This window comes from Thalassophryne amazonica, chromosome 11 (assembly GCF_902500255.1).
Source record: "Thalassophryne amazonica chromosome 11, fThaAma1.1, whole genome shotgun sequence".
NCBI classification, from domain to species: domain Eukaryota; kingdom Metazoa; phylum Chordata; class Actinopteri; order Batrachoidiformes; family Batrachoididae; genus Thalassophryne; species Thalassophryne amazonica.
The window spans coordinates 50,950,813-50,974,430 of record NC_047113.1 but is presented as its reverse complement, the minus strand read 5'-3'; the positions used below and the strand labels follow the sequence as shown (position 1 = coordinate 50,974,430).

The 23,618-nt window shown below is 39.2% G+C and overlaps 1 protein-coding gene across 5 annotated transcripts in view; it reads left to right on the top strand.

Annotated features, from left to right (window-relative positions):
• dlg3 (discs, large homolog 3 (Drosophila)) overlaps window positions 1-23,618 on the top strand; it is a 297,837-nt gene that overhangs the window by 187,723 nt on the left and 86,496 nt on the right. For 3 of the 5 annotated variants that reach the window (XM_034181624.1, XM_034181622.1, XM_034181625.1), the window contains 5 exons: window positions 2,755-2,879; window positions 6,437-6,606; window positions 6,796-6,932; window positions 9,969-10,113; window positions 13,212-13,374. In XM_034181624.1, the coding sequence (XP_034037515.1) occupies window positions 2,755-2,879; window positions 6,437-6,606; window positions 6,796-6,932; window positions 9,969-10,113; window positions 13,212-13,374 (740 nt within the window). The remainder of the gene's footprint in view (window positions 1-2,754; window positions 2,880-6,436; window positions 6,607-6,795; window positions 6,933-9,968; window positions 10,114-13,211; window positions 13,375-23,618) is intronic. The other 2 variants (XM_034181623.1, XM_034181626.1) reach the window with 1 other exon arrangement.

Genomic DNA, 23,618 nt, shown 5'->3' with positions numbered 1-23,618 from the left:
CATGAGCCAACAATCCTTTGTCTGTTATCATATTTTGAATTTTTGGGACTTGATTGATTACATTTTAATACAAATTATGTTCAAAGTGAAAAATACACTTCAGCCACAACACGTCCAGGACCTGTTTGAAATGAGGGATTCCAGTTACAATTTACGAGGAACATTATTATTTCAGAAACCAAAGATTCAAACTACTGCAAAAAGTCATTGTATTTCCATCAAAGGTGTAAATATTTGGAATAATTGCCCGGATAATATAAAATCACTCGGTAGTTTGACTGGTTTTAAAAGGTTTTATAAAAATTATGTGATTACTTTCTATGGCATGTTAAACTAGGTTTATTGATTCTGTTGTGATTGATTGTGTTTTGATTCTGTTGTGTACTGCTGTGTGCTGAATAAATTCACTCATTCATTCTGGGTAGATATGGTATCAGGGACAGGAATGTGGAAGAACAGATAGTAGTTGATTTTGCAAAAAGGATAGAAATGGCTGTGGTGAATAGTTAACTTAAGAAAAAGGAGGAGCACAGGGTGACATATAAGAGTGGAGGAAGGTGCACACAGGTGGATTATATTCTTTGTAGGAGGCGCAAGCCAAAAGAAATCAGAGATTGTAAGGTGGTGGCAGGAGAGACTGTAGTTAGACAACATAGGATGGTGCTTTGTAGGATGGCTTTAGAGGTAAAGAAAAAGAAGAGAGTGAAACTTCAACAATGGATCAGATGATGGAAGGTGAAGGAGGAAGACTGTTGTGTGAAATTTAGTGAGCAGGTGACAGAAGCACTGGAGGGGAAGCAATTTTGGACAAATTAAAAGGACTGCAGATGTGGTGAGGGAGACAGCTAGGAAGGTACTGGGTGTGACATTTGGACAGTGGAAGGAAGACAAGGAGACTTGGTGGTGGAACGAAGAGGTCCAGAAAATCATAAGAAGAAAGAGGTTGGCGAAAAAGTCTTGGATAGTTGGAGAGATGAAGAAAGTAGACAGCAGTACAAGGAGATGCAGCATAAGGTGAAAAGAGAAGTGGCAAAAGCTAAGGAAAAGGCATATTGCGAGCTGTACAAGAAATTGAATAGTAAGGAAGGAGAAAGGGACTTATAGCAATTAGCCAGACAAAGGGACAGAGCTGGAAAGAATGTGCAACAGGTTAGGGTGGTAAAAGATGCACATGGTAATGTGCTGACAAGTGGGCAGAGTGTGTTGAGTAGGTGGAGGGAATATTTTGAGGAGCTGATGAATGAAGAAAATGACAGAGAGAAAGATCAGCTCTGAGTCCTTTCTTGTTCGCCATGGTAATGGACAGGTTGACCGATGAGATCAGACAGGAGTCTCCAGGGACTGTGATGTTTGCAGATGACATTGTGATCTGTCGTGAGAGTAGAGAGCAAGTTGAGACTAGCCTGGAGAGGTGCTCTGGAAAGCAGGAGAATGAAAGTCAGTAGGAGCAAGACTGAGTACATGTATGTGAATGGGAGGGAGCCCAATGGAATAGTGCAGTTACAAGGAGTAGAAGTGGCGATACTAGGTGAGTTTAAATACTTGGGGTCAACTGTCCAAAATAATGTAGAGTGTGATCACAAGGTGAAGAAGAGAGTGCAGGCAGGGTGGAGTGGGTGAAAAAAGGTGGCAGGAAGGATTTGTGACCGAAAAATATTAGCAAGAGTGAAGGGGAAAGTCTGCCAGACAGTAGTGAGACCAGCTATGTTGTACGGCTTAGAGACGGTGGCACTAACAAAAAGACAGGAGGCAGAGCTGGAAGTGGCAGAGCTGAAGATGTTGAGATTCTCTTTGGGAGTGACAAGAATGAACAGGATTAGGAATGAACATATCAGAAGGACAGCTCAGGTGGGACGGTTTGGAGATAAAGTCAGAGAGGTGAGACTGAGATGGTTTGGATATGTGCCAGGCAGGAGGAGAAGAGGGACGCCAAAGAGGAGGTTTATGGATGTGCTGAAGGGAGGACATGCAGGTGGTTGGTGTAGCAGAGGACAAGTCAGAGGACAGAGTGAGATGGAAACGATTGATCTGCTGTGGTGACCCCCTAACGGGAACAGCCAAAACAAGAAGAAAAAGAAAGTGAGGAATCCAAAAAAAAAAAAGACTTCCATTTCTTTTCCAAAGGTTGTTATGGCCTGTGTGTCAAAAAACCTCTGCATTGATAATCATTATTTACCTTTTTGGCCAGAGACCATGCGAACGTGCAAAACATAAATGCAAACTTCATCTGTATCTGTTGCTCTTACACAGCAACAGATACAGAAGCAGGTTTTCATTCATGATTTGCGTTTACAGTTACTGCAGTGCATGACTCAGTTTGAGTCACATGGTTATAGCACTTTATGCTATTGCTTGCCATGGCCCCTGTCTGAAGTGAAGAGGTGCAGGAGCAGTATATTGGGTGGTCCCTCTCCCACATATATGAGCACAGTGCACAAAATGCAGACTGGCTCAGCAGGCCAACAGAGACATCTGTAGCATATGTCACTGAAGTATATAACAAGCTGTTTCAGGACTAAATTTTTTGCTAATGACAGGAGTCTCTCCATGCACTGACATAGAATTGTACAATTGTCAAGCTTTATTGAACCCAGATATATTTAATGAGTAAGGGTACATTAAAAAAAAACGTTTTGTACAGTACGACCCCTTTAAATGTTGTGGTAACCTTGAGCCCACAGTGGGTCCTTCATTGTGATTATATGTGTCACCATTCACATCCTATTAAAAATGCCTGTTATTGCTTGTGCACAGGGGAACTCTGGCCTGGGCTTTAGCATTGCTGGAGGAATAGACAATCCCCACATCCCTGATGACCCAGGAATCTTCATCACCAAGATCATCCCTGGAGGAGCAGCTGCTATGGATGGAAGGCTCGGGTGAGTCGCCTCCCCCGCATTTGCTCTTTTGTGCCTTCTTCTCTTGTCACACCTCTGTGCACCCTCTGTCCTCCAGCAGCTCTTTCTCTGTAGTAGTTGGATGGATATGTGGCAAAATGTCAAAAAGATGTTCACTCCTGACAGGAAAATGTAAAGGTTTTCAAAGGTATGTTGAATTAAAATAGATGCAGAGACATTTGACATGATTTCTACTCAGACGAGACGTTTTTAAGAAGGGGGTGTTTGTGTTGCTCCCCCACCCCCCCTCCAGTTTCGCACTCTGCAGTAAGAAGTTACAGTGCATCCAGAAAGTATTCACAGTGATTCATTTTTTTTCCACGTTTTATGTTACAGCCTTATTCCAAAATGCCAAAATGGAGTAAATTAATTTTTTTATCCATGAAATTTGACTCACAACACCCCATAATGACAACATGAAAAAAGTTCTCTTGCTTCTCTTTTATTAAAAATAAAAAAAACTAAGAAATCACATGTACATATGTATTCACACCCTTTGCGCAATACTTTGTTGATGCACCTTTTATCAGCAATTACAGCCTCAAGTCTTCCCGAATATCAATCAATCAATCAATCAATCAATCAATTTTTTTTTTATATAGCATATGATGCCTCAAGCTTGGTGCACTTATCTTTGGGCAGTTTTGCCCATTCCTCTTTGCAGCACCTCTCAAGCTCCATCAGGTTGGATGGGGAGCGTCAGTGCACAGCTATTTTCAGCTCTCTACAGAGATGTTCAATCAGATTCAGGTCTGGGCTCTGGCTGGGCTCTCAAGGACATTCACAGAGTTGTCCTGAAGCCACTCCTTTGATATCTTGGCTGTGTGCTTAGGGTCATTGTCGTGCTAAAAGATGAACCGTCACCCCAGTCTGAGTTCAAGGGTGCTCTGGAGCAGGTATTCATTCAGGATTTCTGTACATTGCTGCATTCATCTTTCCCTCAATCCTGACTAGTCTCTCGGTTACTGCTGCTGAAAAACATCCCCACAGCATGATGCTGCCACCAACATGCTTCACTGCAGGGATGGTGCCTGGTTTCCTCCAAAAATGATGTCTGGCATTCACACCAAAGAGTTCAATCTTTGTCTCATTAGACCAGAGAATTTTGGTTCTCATGGTCTGAGAGTCCTTCAGGTGCCTTTTGGCAAACTCCAGGTTGGCTGCCATGTGCCTTTTTCCTAATGAGTGTCTTCCATCTGGCCACTCTACCATACAGGCCTGATTGGTGGATTGCTGCAGAGATGGTTGTCCTTCTGGAAGGTTCTTCTTTCTCCACAGAGGAATGCTGGAGCTCTGACAGAGTGACCATCAGGTTCTTGGTCACCTCCCTGACAAAGGCCATTCTCCCCTAATCACTCAGTTTAGATGGGGGCCAGCTCTAGGAAGAGTCCTGGTGGATCTGAACTTCTTTTATTTACAGATGATGGAGGCCACTGTGCTCATTGGGATCTTCAAATCAGCAGAAATGTTTCTGTACCCTTCCACGGATTTGTGATTTGTGCCTCCAGACAGTCCTGTGTTGGAGGTCTACAGACAATTCCTTTGACTTTGTTTGGTTCGTGCTCTGACTTGCACTGTCAACTGTGGGACTTTATATGTAGACAGGTGTGTGCCTTTCCACATCATGTCCATTCAACTGAATTTGCCCTAAGTGGACTCCAAATAAGCTGTAGAAACATCTCAAGGATGATCAGTAGACACAGGATGCACCTGAGCTCAATTTTGAGCAGCCGTTACAAAAAGGAAATACATTTTTAGAAAAATCTGTTTGATTTTCAATTTTATAATAAAGTTTGAAATGACCCCAAAATATTCATGATTGCATTAGTTAGAAAATATGCAAAGCTTGTTACGTGTATGTCCATATATTATAAACGTATTTCCACTTGCCGTGTTGACATACAATTTTCTGGTTATGAAATAAATTATATCTATTTCTTTAAATACTTTGTTTTAGTCTTGTGCTGATCAAAATTATGATTAAAGGTCTGGAATGGCTGCAGTAGATTTTCAGATTCAAAATGAGCTGCAGCGTTCTTATTGGAAATGACCAAGTTAGATGACAGCATACCTTGAATGGAATATTCATTCCATGTGATGTCACTCTAACCCTGTTTCTACATCTTAAACATTAGTGAAATGCCAGAGCTTGCCCACTTCCAACCTTATTTTTGACATATTTAATGTCAATTATCAGTTTGGCACAAACCTTGTTGCACTGGCTTTGTGTTGGTTTTATGCTGGGTTTACAACAGAGTAACATGGTTAAGGCCTGACACGCGAGTTCACTTCAGATCGAAGCATGTGCACTTTTTTCATCCTTGTATACAGCGGCAATGAATTAAACAAAGAAGACAAGTTATCACTCTGTCTTATCTATCTAATGTATTAATTGCCAGTTTGGCGATAAAATTCCAACGAATTCCATGCCTGAGCGCTAGCAAACTCCATGCTGTGCAAAAAGCTTTTTACATTGGGTTTACACAGGTTTTACTGCAGAATTACGCTGCACCTGAGTTGGCTTTGGAACTCTATTATTTGCATGTACAGCATATTCACCTTTTTTCGTCCCAAGACGTCCCAAGAACCGAGACCTTCAATGGGTCTACATACACTGAAAATATAACGCAATGCTAAAATACCCTTGGCTGTATGAGCATTGTGCTATTTATAATTTGCAGTTGTTTAGTTAATTGCAATCCTGTTGTCTTACTTACAATTTGTACATGTTCAAATCAAATCATTTGTTCATGTTGTGCAAATCAAGGAAAATATCTTGTAAATGACACCAGAGGTGTTATCAGGTTACAAGAGCAGCGTTTTCAGTTTTTTTAAGTGTTTATTTTTCACTTGCTTTTACATAATATACCAGCAATGAAGCAGTTAGCAAGTCACTAAACTAGACTAAAATGTCATAAATAAGTTCAAAGGTGTTAATAGGTTCCCAAACAGTGTTTTCAGTTTTAGAAGCACTTACTTTTCGCACAACAGGTGTTTGCAATACCCGATGACCATATGTTGGCCTCGGGTAAAAATGGTGATTCTAGTTTCTGGGGTAGGTTTTGTGCTTAATCCAAATTGAGATGTCTTCTACAGAATATTCATGTTGATGCTTATCCTAGTTATTGATCATATGAAATGTCCCCATGCCTATTTCAGTTCAGCATACCTTTTAAAACCCTTGCATACTAATTTTTATGCTTCCTGCCAGAGAAGGACATATTTTTCACGTATCTGCTCCACTGTAGTCCAACTTCTTTACTCTTTATTTGATGCTCAGCACCACTGGGTCCCACCAGGCAACACTGTGTAGGAGGCAGAGTTTCTGCATCCCTGTGGCCCCGGGCTCTGTGCGTTTCCTCAAACAGAGGAAAAATAATCTTATGGATTGCTCTTCATGAGTTTTGTGATTATGCTGGATGTTATGCTTTTGTTGTGTTTTGGGACTGCCTACAAAAAACTTTGCGTCTCACTCCCCTATTGTCTTCCAGTGACTGACAGATGGTGTTTGGTGTGTACTAACAGTTGTCTGTCCACAGGGTGAATGACTGTGTGTTGCGTGTGAACGATGTGGACGTGTCTGAGGTCGTTCACAGCCGGGCTGTAGAAGCGCTGAAGGAGGCGGGGCCAGTGGTGCGGCTGCTGGTCCGACGGAGGCAGGCCCCACCAGAAACGATCCTGGAGGTCAACCTACTCAAAGGACCCAAAGGTCAGAGACACACACACCACCCTCACTGCAGATTAAAGTAACAGTACTGAAAAATGAGTGCAGGACATCGTGTTTAAAGTTAGAAATGAATTGACGATATATTTGTGAATAATGGTGTGTAATTTAATGGTGTGTGTGTGTGTGTGTGTGTGTGTGTGGGTGTGGGTGGTGCGTTGATGGCTCTTCCAGGGCTTGGATTTAGCATCGCTGGAGGGATTGGAAACCAGCATATCCCTGGAGACAACAGCATCTATATTACCAAGATCATAGAAGGAGGAGCAGCCCAAAAAGATGGACGGCTGCAGACTGGAGACCGCCTGCTAGCTGTATGAGCCTGAGTGTCCTTCTGACTCACATATTCAATGTTCACACCTCAGTGATTACTGATGTGGTTCACTGGCATTTTGAAGATTTGCAGACACATGGTGGGACAATCCACAAAGCATAAAAAGTCAGGAGTAATTACTGAGAAACTCATTTGGATCGAATGTTAATGGGAGCTTTATACGTGCTGGTTGTTCAGATGATCTCCTCCTCTTAAAATGTGCAAAGAGACACACAACGCCTATGTACATTTGTGGTTCTGTGTGGCTGTTGCCAAATTGGACCAATAAAATGACCCACCTCCTTGGTATGAAAAATCACAGCAGTTTATATGAAAGTTGTGAATATTTACAGCAATAACTTTTGTGAGCCATCTATTTATCAGATTACATTCTATTTATCAGATTACATTCTATTTATCAGATTAATTAAAAATACAAACATTTTACTTCAGGAAAATTATTTAAATGTTTTTACATATTATATTATTAGATGACTTTGATGTGACTGGTACAAGCCTAAGATCTGATCATTGTAAAAAATTAAATTAAACATACAGATACAGGTACTTTATGGTCATTATAACAAGTACAAGGAAAGGTAAGGTGCAAGCCTTTCACTACAAATATAAACCTAAGTAAGCCACACGCAGACTTAAAAGGTCTGGGGAAGAAAGAAAATAAATATAAAATTTTACATAAAGAAAAAAGTATGTTAAAAGTGCAAATTTATAAAAAAAAAGAAAAAATATAAGTACGTAGTAGCAAAAAAGAGAAAAGTACAAAACTTTGGATTCTTCAGTGGCATTTCAAGTGTGGCATGTGATATGGTGATTTGGTTCCAGTGGCATTCTTATATACAACTCCTGGCAAAAATTATGGAATCACCTCGGAGGATGTTCATTCAGTTGTTTAATTTTGTAGAAAAAAGCAGATCACAGACATGACACAAAACTAAAGTCATTTCAAATGGCAACTTTATGGCTTTAAGAAATACTATAAGAAATCAGGAAAAATAATTGTGGCAGTCAGTAACGGTTACTTTTTTAGACCAAGCAGAGGGAAAAAAATATGGACTCACTCAATTCTGAGGAATAAATTATGGAATCACCCTGTAAATTTTCATCCCCAAAACTAACACCTGCATCAAATCAGATCTGCTTGTTAGTCTGCATCTAAAAAGGAGTGATCACACCTTGGAGAGCTGTTGCACCAAGTGGACTGACATGAATCATGGCTCCAACACGAGAGATGTCAATTGAAACAAAGGAGAGGATTATCAAACTCTTAAAAGAGGTTAAATCATCACGCAATGTTGCAAAAGATGTTGGTTGTTCACAGTCAGCTGTGTCTAAACTCTGGACCAAATACAAACAACATGGGAGGTTGTTAAAGGCAAACATACTGGTAGACCAAGGAAGACATCAAAGCATCAAGACAGAAAACTTAAAGCAATATGTCTCAAAAATCAAAAATGCACAACAAAACAAATGAGGAACGAATGGGAGGAAACTGGAGTCAACGTCTGTGACCGAACTGTAAGAAACCGCCTAAAGGAAATGGGATTTACATACAGAAAAGCTAAACGAAAGCCATCATTAACACCTAAACAGAAAAAAAACAAGGTTACAATGGGCTAAGGAAAAGCAATCGTGGACTGTGGATGACTGGATGAAAGTCATATTCAGTGATGAATCTCGAATCTGCATTGGGCAAGGTGATGTTGCTGGAACTTTTGTTTGGTGCTGTTCCAATGAGATTTATAAAGATGACTGCCTGAAGAGAACATGTAAATTTCCACAGTCATTGATGATATGGGGCTGCATGTCAGGTAAAGGCACTGATTACATCATCAATAAATGCACAAGTTTACGTTGATATTTTGGACACTTTTCTTATCCCATCAGTTGAAAGGATGTTTGGGGATGATGAAATCATTTTTCAAGATGATAATGCATCTTGCCATAGAGCAAAAACTGTGAAAACATTCCTTGCAAAAAGACACATAGGGTCAATGTCATGACCTGCAAATAGTTCAGATCTTAATCCAATTGAAAATCTTTGGTGGAAGTTGAAGAAAATGGTGCATGACAAGGCTCCAACCTGCAAAGCTGATCTGGCAACAGCAATCAGAGAAAGTTGGAGCCAGATTGATGAAGAGTACTGTTTGTCACTCATTAAGTCCATGCCTCAGAGACTGCAAGCTGTTATAAAAGCCAGAGGTGGTGCAACAAAATACTAGTGATGTGTTGGAGCGTTCTTTTGTTTTTCATGATTCCATAATTTTTTCCTCAGAATTGAGTGAGTCCATATTTTTTTTCCCTCAGCTTGGTCTAAAAAAGTAACCGTTACTGACTGCCACAATTTTTTTTTCCTGATTTCTTGTAGTGTTTCTTAAAGACAGAAAGTTGCCATTTGAAATGACTTTAGTTTTGTGTCATGTCTGTGATCTGCTTTTTTTCTACAAAATTAAACAACTGAATGAACATCCTCTGAGGCTGGTGATTCCATAATTTTTGCCAGGGGTTGTATATATATTTACTTGTCATACAGCCATCAAACAGTGCACCTGACTAATGCCAAGCCAAAAGTTAGTACTCCTCTGAAGGGGAAAAAGTTCTTAAGAAAATAATTGCCAAAAAAAGAACACCATCTCACATTATCCAAAATCACACTCACCTATTATCCTGTCCTTGTTACATGACATTTACCAGAGCATGATACAATAGAAGGTGTTCAACAGTGTATTTTCATGGAATGAAGTCTTAAAACAGAAACTGCGGGAAAGTCAGTGGCACTTTTGAACCTCTACCTACTGCTTTTGACCTCTGTTAATGCTGTATTATCCACCAACCTTTCACTCTGCTGCTGAAATGCGCTGAAATCTCATGATACCTCTGAGCTATGATTAACTGTTGTGTTGGATGATGTGATGCATGACAGTGTCACAGTGCAGAATACTGTGCAGCCAAACACCTAAAGTGTTCAGGTGTTGATACAAAGCTTCCCCTCCCACCCCGTCCCTTCTCACACATTTAGGTTAACAACATCGTGCTGCAGGATGTGCGTCATGAGGAGGCAGTGGCGGCGCTGAAAAACACCTCTGACATGGTGTACCTCAAAGTGGCCAAGCCTGGTCCTGTCCACCTTAATGACATGTACGCGCCTCCGGACTACTCCAGCAGTACGTATCTACCTCGTCTTAGTACAGAAAAAAAATGAATAGGTACTTGACCTACATTATCAAAAAAATACACAATCTTTCTATTTGCAGCAGCTCACACAATAAAATGGTTTATTGTGTTGTTAAAACCGAGATGTATAAGTCACAGTTATCTTTTATAAAGGATGCTTCACTCTGCCTGCATGAGTTTTAATGTTGGATCACTTCTCTCCCCAAAACTGCTATGCCCAGACACCCACATAGTGAGTGTAGTGAATGCGCACAGACAAGCACCATCCTTCCCACAGAAACAACAAGCGCAGATCTCTGCCTCCCACTGAGTGTGGACGGTTTCTCACATCCCACCTGCTCATGAGAGCCCACAATGCCGAGCTCCAGCATCTCAAATTTCCACAAGATTTCATATAATAGGCAGCTTTTTCAAAGCATTTTTTAATGTCCTGAATGTTTGCAGTTGTCAACGTTTAAGCGCATGAATGCAGATTTAACCAGCGCTGAGATGATTTGGTCAGATGGTCTGAATTTGTTCGATTTTGCTTCAGTGCCTCAGTCAAGCCACCAACGGGAAGTTTAAAAATGTGAAGTGCAACAAAAAAAAGTAATGAATCTGACTCATTTTGAAGCATTTTAACAAGATCACCCTTATGGGTTAGTAAGGCCGTCAAGAGGGGCGCTATTGATTTATTCAGGTGGAGGAACAACAAACAAATATGAGATGCAAAGAGAGCAGGAAAGAAAGAACAAGTGATGTCAGTCGAGAAAACGCAGGTCACAACCAAAACTGATTGAATCCCAGCTTGTTCTTGAGTTCTCTGTTGCTTTTGAGAGAATCTTGTGGAGTGTTTTACTTGAATGAGTAAATTGTAATTTGTATTTTTCATTGGTCCAAATAACTTTTTTCAAAAAAGCATGTGCAGCATTACTGTTTGATAATGTTAACAGCATATAACTCAAATCAGGTGGTTTAATTCTTGTATCACACTATTATTTGATGGACAGGACCTTTTTTGGGATATGGCATTTGGCAGATTGAAAAATAAAACCAAGTCTAGTTTAAGACAATGTTTCATCAAAATTGTTGGCTACTTTAAAGATAGAATAGAATAGAATAGAATTTATTTCAGCAACAACACAGCAGCATAAAGACAACATATCAAACAAATAAAAAAAACAAGACCAAATTAAACACTGTGTGCCTGAAAAGGGGGTGGGAAGAAGCAAAGCTTATAAATTACCCACCCCTCATACCCCATCCCAAAAGTCCAAGTCCAACATATAATTACACTTATGCTCACACTCCTATATATACAAATAAGCAAATTAAATACATACATCCACAAATTTATACATCTTTTTTTTTTTTTTATGATTTTCTTTATATCCAGAAATTATTAATTTCTTATAATGTTTCTTAAAACAGACAAAAGAACTACATAATCTAATTTCCACAGGACATTTGTTCCAAATCTTCACCCCTTTAACTGAAACACAAAAACCCTTGACATTAGTACGTACGGGAGGCTTCTTAACATGATATTAACATGTGCAAAGTAATAGTAATTTCAGAGCGCACAACTCTGTCAAAGCTGTTAATCTTCTTCTGGTATTTTGGATTTAACCTTTATTTAACCAGGATGGTCCCAGTGAGACTGGGACAATTATAAAATTTTCAATTCACCTTGCAGGTTTTACGATTGTATCCTGATTAACAGGACAAATTATAAGACTAATGGAGTCAGTTAGTCCATAAAAAAACTACTGCATATTCAGCAATGAGATTTTGGATTCCAATACATGACAGAGTCTTTGGTGTCACTGATCATCTGCTGCTTATTTGTTAGTTGCGAATGAATCCCTTCCCAAGAATCAAGTCAACAGCAAGTTCAGGCACAAAAAGAAATGAAACAGTTACTTCAAAGAAATGACTTGCTATGTTCATATGCTTAAAACACACAGTGAAATTGTTGCATGAGAAAATGATTCAATGTTTGGAAATGATCAAAACAATAGACGGAACAATTGTTTCAAAAATTGCATTGCTTGTATTGAGTATAATATTTGCTTCGGAAAATTCAGTGTTTCAAAAGTCTTGAAACAGTGACACACTTTCAGAAAATGTTTACTGTTATAAAATGCTTGAAACACTAATTGAGCCAACTGCTTTCACATTATTCTGTTTTGAAACACTCAGCTGAAGCAGCAGCAATTAATCATGTTGAGTCATTAAAAAATATATAGCCAAGTTGTTTGATTTTGACTTCTTAAAGGTGAATGTTTTTGGTTTATTGTGCTAGCTGCTTTACTTCTGTCTTGCAGCAAACTGAATATCTTTGGGCTCTGGACAACATTGATCAACTTTTGTTATTTTTTGTTTGTTTTTTTTGCCTTTTTTTTTGTTTTTGTTTTTTTACCTTTTATGTACCTAAACAGCTCATTAAGAAAATATTTGATTGATTAATCAGTAATAAAAAATAATCATTAGTTGCAGCCTTGCACTCAACTCAAAAATATACAAATGCTTCAGAGAATAATTCATTGTTTTTGAACCACTCAGCATTTTGAATGAACAAAGAGTCAGTATTTCTATCGGTTTGGTTTATTTGGTCACATTTATATGGGAAAAGGTGCATAAATAACTAAACTTCCACATATATCACACAGAATATGAATGAATGAATGAATTTTATTTGGCGTGCGCACACACACACACATACTCTCATTAAAGAAAAACAAAATAAAAACAAAACTTGTAGGCAATTTCCAGTTTTGTGTGGCCGAAAGAGTGTAGGCTAAAGCAAAAGCTTATAAACACCCACCCCTTTTGCACTTTGCTATATATATATATATATATATATATATAATATGAACACTTATAACAACAACAAAACAAGCAGAGACAATATAGAGTAATCAGTGAACTAAAATATCAGAACAAAGATATTTATTTTGTCACAAATGTTACAAAAGAAGCATCAAAACCTATTTTCATATTGTTGTTAAAACGCTGTAAATGCTCAAAACACTGTAAGAAAGGTGTTGCAGTCTTGTTTTGACCCTCTGGTGCCTCTGTTGTGATCATTCTTCCTTTCCCCCTACTGGTCTGGCCCTCCCTCCAGCCTTCCCCACCATGGTGGACAACCACGTCAGCCACAACTACATGGGGGCTGTGGAGCCGAAGCCAGTGTACCCGCCACCCCAGGTCACCCCGTCCAGGTACTCGCCAGTTCCTCGCCACATGCTAGGGGAGGAAGACTTTACAAGGTAGGTGGCAGGCTTTCTCCCTACCCCAAGAATGATTCTTCACATTCCTTCTATTCTTTCAGGCTCTGTAGTGATTGTGGATGTCAGCTAAAGACCTGACGTGCACAATGCAGGTGCAATCATAAAGAGAGACACACACAATAGGCCTCATTCATGAAGCATTTGTAGGCTGGTTTGAAAGTTGAAAATGAGAACTTATATGGCATTCATCATGTCTTCTTATTTCAAAAATGCTCACTGCTTTAAAAAAAAAGTGTGTGACTGGTCAAGAGAAGTGGTCAAAATAACAATTGTGCAGGAGTACACCATATATGAAATACCAAAAAAAATACTAATTTGAAGCATTTTTATGGTATTTTCAAATTTGTAGTGTAATACACAGTTGCAAAGTTGCCTGAAAACTAATTTGAATTGCACTTATATGCAACTATATATTCTGTTTATGCCACTTTGAATTAGAGGCTCTTAAAGTACTGATACTGTTTGATATTTTTAAAAGCATAATGCTGATGTCTGATATTTGCATAGGGATAGTCTCAGTGCTGCCTTTTTGTTCACAGTCATGATTTCTATCCACTGTTGTTTTTTTTTTTTTGGTGTTTGTGAAGTACTGGTCCTTTTAAAAGGATCATATGTCTGGTCTTCTTAGTTTTGTGTCACTGCTTCTGTTTTTGCTTCCACACACATGAAATATGTGACAGGGAGGAGCTAACGATACTTGTTTGTCTGAACCCATTGCCCCACTTTGTCTATTTACAGCAGTGCTGCCCAATTTGAGGCCCGGGGGCCACACGTGCCCTTTCTCTTGGCCAGGCATGCCAATTGATGAGTTCTCTGAACATTATTAAATTACCATTAAGGAGACTAAAGAGAACTGTTTATATCAACATTTATTTTTGGCTCATGGCCCTCAATCGGCATTACTTTATGGCCCGTCAAAGGAAAGAATTTCGGCACTTTTGATGCACAGTAACATTTTTAGGGATGTGGAGCATACCACTGTTTTTACCAGATATATCAGACATTATTACTTTGTGGCGCATTTGACTGCTGATAGACTATATTAAAAATGTGTTAACCATGCATAGTATTAGCATATGTAGCCATGTTAGTCACAGTTGACCCTAATCTTTCAGCATCAACTTTTAACTGTTAGACTCAACCACCATTAGTGTGATCACATATGCAAATGCTAGCAGTGGTTAGCTTTTTTTTAATACTGCCAGTCAGTAGAGTAGTCCAACACCCAAGTCATTGCAACAGTCTTTAGGGTAAATAATTAGTACCTCCACATTCAGAATTCCAGTAATTATCTGAAAGTGTTTGTTCCCAATTTATCTGTTCATGGATTCATCTGTGCGTATTTTCCAGAAGCATTCTCAAATTCACTCCCTTGATCTCTCTGCCCTTTTTGGCCAGTTGGCCACAGTAACCCCTCCATCATATTTATACATCACACTTTCTGCCTGTCACTATTCTTGGTAGTAGGTGCAGTAGTGGAAGTCGCCTTTGTCAAAGAAATTACCCTGGATTTGTCTTTTCCTTTTGATAATGACTGATTGTCTGGCAAACTATTTGAGAACTGCCTGATCCTTGAACAAGACGCTGAATCTGCGTTGTCTCACTCAGTCTACCCAGCTGAAAAATGGGTACCATGCTTTTGTGGGGGAAGTAACTTGCAGTGGATTGGCGTCCTGTCCAGGGGGAGTCATAGACATTAATCTTCTTCACGTTACAGTGTCCGGTGGGCTTCAGGGCCTCTGTAGGACTGTGCAATTTGCTTTAAAGTAGCTGAAAGCAAACTGCAGGTATTTGGTAAAATAAACTGTTTTGCAGATGGGCGACGTGTGGTGGCTGTGTCCTGACTGAATGCTTTGCCTCTTGTCATTTCTCCTACTTGTTATGACTGTGAGTTAACCTCTGACCTCACATCCAAGTACTGGATCGGATGTAGCCTTCAAAGAAGCTTGATTAGCGTGTCCCGTGAGGCTTTGAGTCATCTTAATCCACAGCTCTGGGGAGGAGATTGTATTCCCCTGTCGTGCGTGTGTGTGTCTGTTTGCGTAAGTGTGTGTATCTGTGGCTGCATGCACGCATTTAAATGTGCCTGTTTGTGTTGTGGCCCTGCAATGCCCTTGTACAAGCTGTCTACATGACTTGTATGTGCATTTGTCATATCTTTGTTGGTATGTTTGCTTTTTTGTGTGTGTGTCCTACACTTGTCCCGTTCACTGTGATTCCTGTACCCCACAGCAGGGCTGAGCCTATTTACAGTGTCATCCACAAACCTGGGGACAACAAGGTGCCCCAGGCCCTCTACAGAGGCTTCTGTCCTTCCCCTGCTCCCTTGTGCCAAGGTCCACTACCCTTCTCTGGCAGGTACTGACCTAGTGCATCACGCCATACTACGCTAACCCTCCTGTCTGTAGCTCTGGATCTGGATCTTGAGTTTTACTGAAGGAGTAAGGCGAGGGAAGCAAGGAGGCCACCTGCATCACAGTAGTATGTTGTGCACAAATTATCTTTGACACGAGCAGCAGAGGAAGACAAATGAGACACAGAGGGAGGAGATGGAGAGGCAAGGTAGTTTCAGCAAAGACCATATTTCCACTACTTGTAGCTTTTTGTCTCGAACTGCTTGAAAATATTTCCATGTTATCAGTCCACTTCATGCCTACTGCAGTACTTGTACTTGATGTGTGTGTCACTTGTGTTGTTAAAGGGGAGGGGTTTGTATTCAAACTACTCCTCAAATATACCACAGATAGACATGGCAGAAATTAGGCTTTTAAAAAAATCATTTAAACCAAATGAAATAATTGCTTCAGAAAATAATCAGTTTTTGTTGGTGCTCATGGCACCCATAGAAATCATTATTATTCAGAAATTATTATTATTATTATTATTATTATTATTTGTAAATGCTCAAAACACTACATGAAACAATTGCTTCAGTTAAGTATTTTGAAATGCTTGTAACATTAAATGCATTGTTTACTTTTGTAAATGATTCAGTGTTACAAAAAGCTTGAAACGCTAAATGAAGCAATTGTTTCAGATTCTTTCTTTTGCAATTGTCATAACACAAACTTAATTATTTCACAGAATTATTCAGTGATTTGAAATGCTTGTAACACTCAGAAAATGTTTTGCTGTAGCAAAAGGCGTGAAACACAAAATGAAAAACTTAGTTTAGAAAATTGTTTTAAAATGCTCAAAAGACTAATGTAACAACTGCCTCAGAAAGTGTTTTGGAATGCTCAAAGCACAATTCACTATTGATTCACTGTTTTGAAATACTTTAAAAATTAAATGGAATTATTTGGGGAAAAAAATGACACACTGTGTTGAAGTATTTGAAAAACAAAATTAAATGGCTGTTTCAGAAAGTATGTTTTGAAATACTCAGGGCATTAGGATGATAGCATGCAGTAGAATGGAACAATTGCTTCATTTTGCAAGGCTTGTGGTGTTAACTGAAGTGTATATTTTAGAAAATTATTAAATGTTTCAGAAGTCTTGAAAGTAAATGAGATGGTTACTTCAGAAAAAAATGGCTCACTGTTGAAAATGCTTGAAACATGAAATGGAAACAAATAATTCAGTGAGTGGAAATGACCAAAACAACTGTTCTTTTGCCATGCTTTATTTTAGAAAATTATTCAGTGTTTCCAAAGTCTGGAAACGTGTACTTTAACATTTCAGAAAATGTTTACTGTTACAAAATACTTTAACCACAAATTGAAGCAATTGCTACAGAAAATTATTCTGTTTTGAAATACTCGACACAAAATTATTCAACTGCTTCAGACAATAAGTCATTGTTTCAAACTACTGAATGAGCCAGTTGCTTCAGAAAAACTTTCAATATTTGTAAATTCTCAAAACACTATAATTGCAGCATCTAGTGGACAGTGCCCCCCCCCTCCCCCCCAAAAAAAATAAATAATGTGAAGTGTTTTCTTCTTGTATACAACCATTTTTTACTTAATCAAAACCCAAAATATATGTGGAATATAGTGCAGAAATGTTTCCTCTTCTTCTTTGTGAAGATTTTATGTGCCTTTGTTTTTGCTCTGCTGCTCCAATTTAAAAATCCTACTCCTTTAGTTGCTCCTGATCTGATCACACGTGTGAATCTAAGAGCAGTGGCCTGTTTGTTGTGGTTTCGTACCTGATCCTCACAAACACTTACCTGCAGGACTGCAGTCTTCACCTGTCAGAAGGCATCAGTAAAACTAAACCTCTTCTTCTGGCCATTCTGCCTTCGCTGCTGTTTACTGCTGAATATCCGTTTTCTTTTCTTTTCTTTTCTTTTCTGTGAATTTCTAAATGTAGATTTCTGTCCTGTCTCTTCTGGTTCACTTATTTATTTTATGTTATATCCCCATAACAGCCACAGTGTGTCCATTATGTGTCACCTAATGTTACTGTATGAGCCGTTATTTTTTATATAATGTGGATTTTTTTGGCAGTGTGAGTGTTTGTGCGGTCGGCGTATAGCTGTAGCCGAGAGCAGCTTGTGGAGTTAAAAGAAATACCCTGACAGGAGGATGGGAGGGCTGACTGCAGCTACCCAACACAAACATTCAGCTTTACAGCACTGGAATGTTCTCCCTGCTGCTCTGGATATGTAAATATACGCACATAGACTTGCTGCTACCATAAATGTAATGGGAGGTAAGTGCCTGATCGGGACAGGGCCAGTAAACCAGTTGCGGCAGACAGTCCTGCAGCTGTCACAATTCATCTGCACGCTGGGAAAAGCAGGCCGTGCACTCGGGTCTAATTCTTTCAGCGCACAGGCTGCCGGCACCAATCTCTCACAATGTACAATACATTGAGACAATTGCTGATCATGTGCTGACACATACGAGCACCCGTGCAATTTCACACACTCGACGTGTCGAGCACAATCACGACGCAGGTCCATGCATCCGTGCAAACAGTAATAGCCCACGTGTATGTGACCATATGTGCACCTGTTTGTTTGCATCATCATGCAAGATGACTGCAGATGAGCATCCAGCTCCAGACTGGCAGGTGGCTACGCCTCTCTGCAGCCTTGCAGCATCCCCATTGGCTCAGACCGGAAGGGGTTATTTTAGCTGGATGCTATAGTAAGCACAGGCTTCTGCAGCAGTGCAGCAGGCCGGTTGTGAGGAGTGACTCAGAGCTTGTATCGGTGCTCTGCCCATCTGCACATCCCGCCTCAGTGGTGTCGTCGCAGACACGTTCCCCGACGCTCGGTCGCTCTTCTCCATCTGAGATTACCCGGTTTCTGGATCACTCTCAGCGCATAGCTCACTTATTCTGACCCTTACTAGATAAACCCTTGTGTGTAAAATTGTGCGTTTGGTGTTAACGTGAGTGTGCGTGCAGCGGTAACAGTGTGCACAGTCGAGAACCAAGCTGTTAGTCATAGATATGTGAAACAATGCATCTACTGTAGTTACGCAGCTTTGTTCAGGCACATTTTTTTGTAAATAGAGACCTGGGGACTGCAGCAGCAGGTGAGCTAAACCATTAATTTCTCGCTCACACACACACATACACACACACACACACACAGGAAATCTTTGCTTAGTGCAAGAATTCAGTCATCAGTAACTCAGAATACTTTATCGTTTGGTGTTTTAAAAGCCGAAGATCGTGACAGATAATTAGAGCAGATTCAGCTGAGCACTTGTGATTTAGGTGTTAATCATGCATCGCTCCACTTTATTCTTAGTCACAGTGACAGGAATGACATACAGTGTTGTGTGAAAGTTTTAGGCACTCTAGAATTTTTACTGAAAACAACGCTTAATCCATTTTATTAATTTTTTCCTTCAACATTGAGTAGAAAAAGAAAAAATCCTTCTTAATCATATGCCAAAATGTCTGTATTATCTCAGAAATGTAATTGGCTTTAATAATTCTGTCAAAGAAATGAATTGGTTATTAGGCTGCAAACCTAAAAAAAAAGGGTTTCCATGACAACACACAGTTGCTAAATGTGCACACAATAATGTGATTAAATACAACCTGATTTTCTTGCAAACTGAAGGAGACCACCTAAGACAAAATGTCATTTTTTTCAATTTAAAAAGATGTATTCATTTGTTTTTGAATAGTAGACAAGTAACGTACATGCTCGTGCATGTACAGACTATGCACTAATAGCCTTTAAAGTGTAGGTGACACCAAAAAATGTGCAGAAATAATCACTAAAAATTATGAAATGTTGATATTTTTAAAAATCCTAGAAAATAAGTCACTAAATGCACAGTTGAAGGATAAACAGCTGTCGGAAGCCAGCGCTCTATTTCAGCCGTCAGCCGCGGCCATATTGTTGCTACGTCATCACAAGAACGGCACCTGTTGATTCAAGTCCAAATCAATTGTAAACACGGCAGAGGTCGAGCTGTTTTCGGACAATTTTTTTGTTTGTTTTTAAAGTCCAGTCTAAATGTGTTTCTGAAGAAGCTGTGAAAGACACAGCCTTATGGTTTTGAGCCCTATTTAGATGATAGTGAGGGAGAAAAAATGTTCAGTCTGACAACAGTGACAATATTGGCAGAGTTCAGAACACAGAATAGTGATTATAAAATAAATAAATACGGCAGGCGATTTTGGCATGCAGGTGATACTTCTTTTTTGCCAGCTCTTTGAATACAGTTAATATACTGTACGTTAGTAGCGTACGGAGCCTGGGAAGTGTCATCACAAAATGTTTTGCATGTGGATAGAATGTGCGCACGTTTTACGATACTGTGTGCACATTTTATTGTATTGTGTGCATGTTTTATTATATTGTGCGCACATTTTACGATATTGTGCGCACATTTTACGATACTGTGCGCACGTTTTATTATATTGTGCACACGTTTTACTATACTGTGTGCACATTTTATTATATTGTGCGCTCGTTTTACTATACTGTACGCAACGGTTTATTATATTGAGCGCTTGTGTTACTATACTGTGCACAATGTTTTATTATATTGTGCGCTCGTTTTACTATACTGTGCGCAACGTTTTATTATGTTATGCACACATTTTACTATATTGTGCGCTCATTTTATTATATTGTACGTTCATTTTACTATATTGTGCGCATGTTTTATTATATTGTGCGATCGTTATTAAATATTAAAACCATTCACACAAGGAGTAAATATGGGTCATTCCATGTGAAATCATCCAGGGGTGCCAGGTGACCCCCTCAGATTTTTATGAAAAAATTCACTAATGTTTATCCATCAATATAATGGAGAAATCTGAAGTTTTAGGTCCATAGGTCAAACCAAATTGAAACAACAGCCCATGGAACTTTTTAGTTTTTTTCTTAGTTTTTGGACAGTTGTGTTTCGGCCAAGTTTGAGCTTTTACTGCAGGCCCTGTGTTGCATGTGGGAAGCTGGTATTTGCTGCTTTGGGCTAATTTTACCTATAGAATCAGAAAATGCAGTCATTGTGCTACTATCACCACTAGTTTCGGCACAATCGGGGCCTCAAAAGGGCCAAAAACCAATAATCACAAATATTTTCCCATTTTGTAAGCATCACTGCTCTATAAATTTGCAAGATGAAGAGTTGATATTTGGCACAATTATACTGTCAATATGTTTTTAGAAGGAAATCCAACCTTTATATACACATTTTAAACAGAAATGCTACAAATGAAATTTTTCTGTCATCTTTTGAAATTTTACCAAAAATGTACCATTTTCAAGGTCATGAAGTACCACAATATTAAAGTAATGTAATTTGATTACTTTCAATTACTTCTGGATTACTCCAATATCAAATATGCTAATACAGACAAAAGAAACTAAATAGAAATAGTCTTGACCACATAGTACAGTTTAAGTAAAAATAAAACTGTTTCTTTTACATGGCATGCTCTGTTTTACTTCACATTATGAATTAAGAGCACCCACAATATTGTTTTAAACACACCCAATGTTCACTTGCTAAATTTTCAACAAAAAATGCCAAACAAATGAAGGATAATGAAAACTCAGGCGGTGTGTGGATGAATTTGTAATTAAAAGTGGCTTGCAGAACAATATACAAAACAAAAAAAAGTCTGCTACTTGTTCAGGAAACATAAAATTATCTTACTTTAGTCTTTCACATAGCATTCGCACCATGTTTAACATATCAGTCCACTTATTGAACTTTCAAAATAAGAACAAAAGCATAATGAAAACCATTAAGTAAATACTGTCAGTAAGGAGGCGTGATCGCCATTTTAAATCCGGGCAAGTTAGTGAGTTGCGTGCATAGAAGTTGTTGCGCATGTTGGCGAAGCCACAAACGGAGGAACAAGGGATATTTCCTTCCATAAGTAAGTGGTTTTGGTTATTCTCGTCACTTTGTCCGTGATATTTGGATGATAAACAGCTGTATGTTAATTCTTCACTTATGTCTAGTCTATATTGATATTTTTCACTGCTTATCAATCAATCAATCAATCAATTTTTTTATATAGCGCCAAATCACAACAAACAGTTGCCCGAAGGCGCTTTATATTGTAAGGCAAGGCCATACAATAATTATGTAAAACCCCAACGGTCAAAACGACCCCCTGTGAGCAAGCACTTGGCTACAGTGGGAAGGAAAAACTCCCTTTTAACAGGAAGAAACCTCCAGCAGAACCAGGCTCAGGGAGGGGCAGTCTTCTGCTGGGACTGGTTGGGGCTGAGGGAGAGAACCAGGAAAAAGACATGCTGTGGAGGGGAGCAGACATCGATCACTAATGATTAAATGCAGAGTGGTGCATACAGAGCAAAAAGAGAAAGAAACAGTGCATCATGGGAACCCCCCAGCAGTCTACGTCTATAGCAGCATAACTAAGGGATGGTTCAGGGTCACCTGATCCAGCCCTAACTATAAGCTTTAGCAAAAAGGAAAGTTTTAAGCCTAATCTTAAAAGTAGAGAGGGTGTCTGTCTCCCTGATCTGAATTGGGAGCTGGTTCCACAGGAGAGGAGCCTGAAAGCTGAAGGCTCTGCCTCCCATTCTACTCTTACAAACCCTAGGAACTACAAGTAAGCCTGCAGTCTGAGAGCGAAGCGCTCTATTGGGGTGATATGGTACTACGAGGTCCCTAAGATAAGATGGGACCTGATTATTCAAAACCTTATAAGTAAGAAGAAGAATTTTAAATTCTATTCTAGAATTAACAGGAAGCCAATGAAGAGAGGCCAATATGGGTGAGATATGCTCTCTCCTTCTAGTCCCCGTCAGTACTCTAGCTGCAGCATTTTGAATTAACATAAGGCTTTTTAGGGAACTTTTAGGACAACCTGATAATAATGAATTACAATAGTCCAGCCTAGAGGAAATAAATGCATGAATTAGTTTTTCAGCATCACTCTGAGACAAGACCTTTCTGATTTTAGAGATATTGCGTAAATGCAAAAAAGCAGTCCTACATATTTGTTTAATATGCGCTTTGAATGACATATCCTGATCAAAAATGACTCCAAGATTTCTCACAGTATTACTAGAGGTCAGGGTAATGCCATCCAGAGTAAGGATCTGGTTAGACACCATGTTTCTAAGATTTGTGGGGCCAAGTACAATAACTTCAGTTTTATCTGAGTTTAAAAGCAGGAAATTAGAGGTCATCCATGTCTTTATGTCTGTAAGACAATCCTGCAGTTTAGCTAATTGGTGTGTGTCCTCTGGCTTCATGGATAGATAAAGCTGGGTATCATCTGCGTAACAATGAAAATTTAAGCAATACTGTCTAATAATACTGCCTAAGGGAAGCATGTATAAAGTGAATAAAATTGGTCCTAGCACAGAACCTTGTGGAACTCCATAATTAACTTTAGTCTGTGAAGAAGATTCCCCATTTACATGAACAAATTGTAATCTATTAGACAAATATGATTCAAACCACCGCAGCGCAGTGCCTTTAATACCTATGGCATGCTCTAATCTCTGTAATAAAATTTTATGGTCAACAGTATCAAAAGCAGCACTGAGGTCTAACAGAACAAGCACAGAGATGAGTCCACTGTCCGAGGCCATAAGAAGATCATTTGTAACCTTCACTAATGCTGTTTCTGTACTATGATGAATTCTAAAACCTGACTGAAACTCTTCAAATAGACCATTCCTCTGCAGATGATCAGTTAGCTGTTTTACAACTACCCTTTCAAGAATTTTTGAGAGAAAAGGAAGGTTGGAGATTGGCCTATAATTAGCTAAGATAGCTGGGTCAAGTGATGGCTTTTTAAGTAATGGT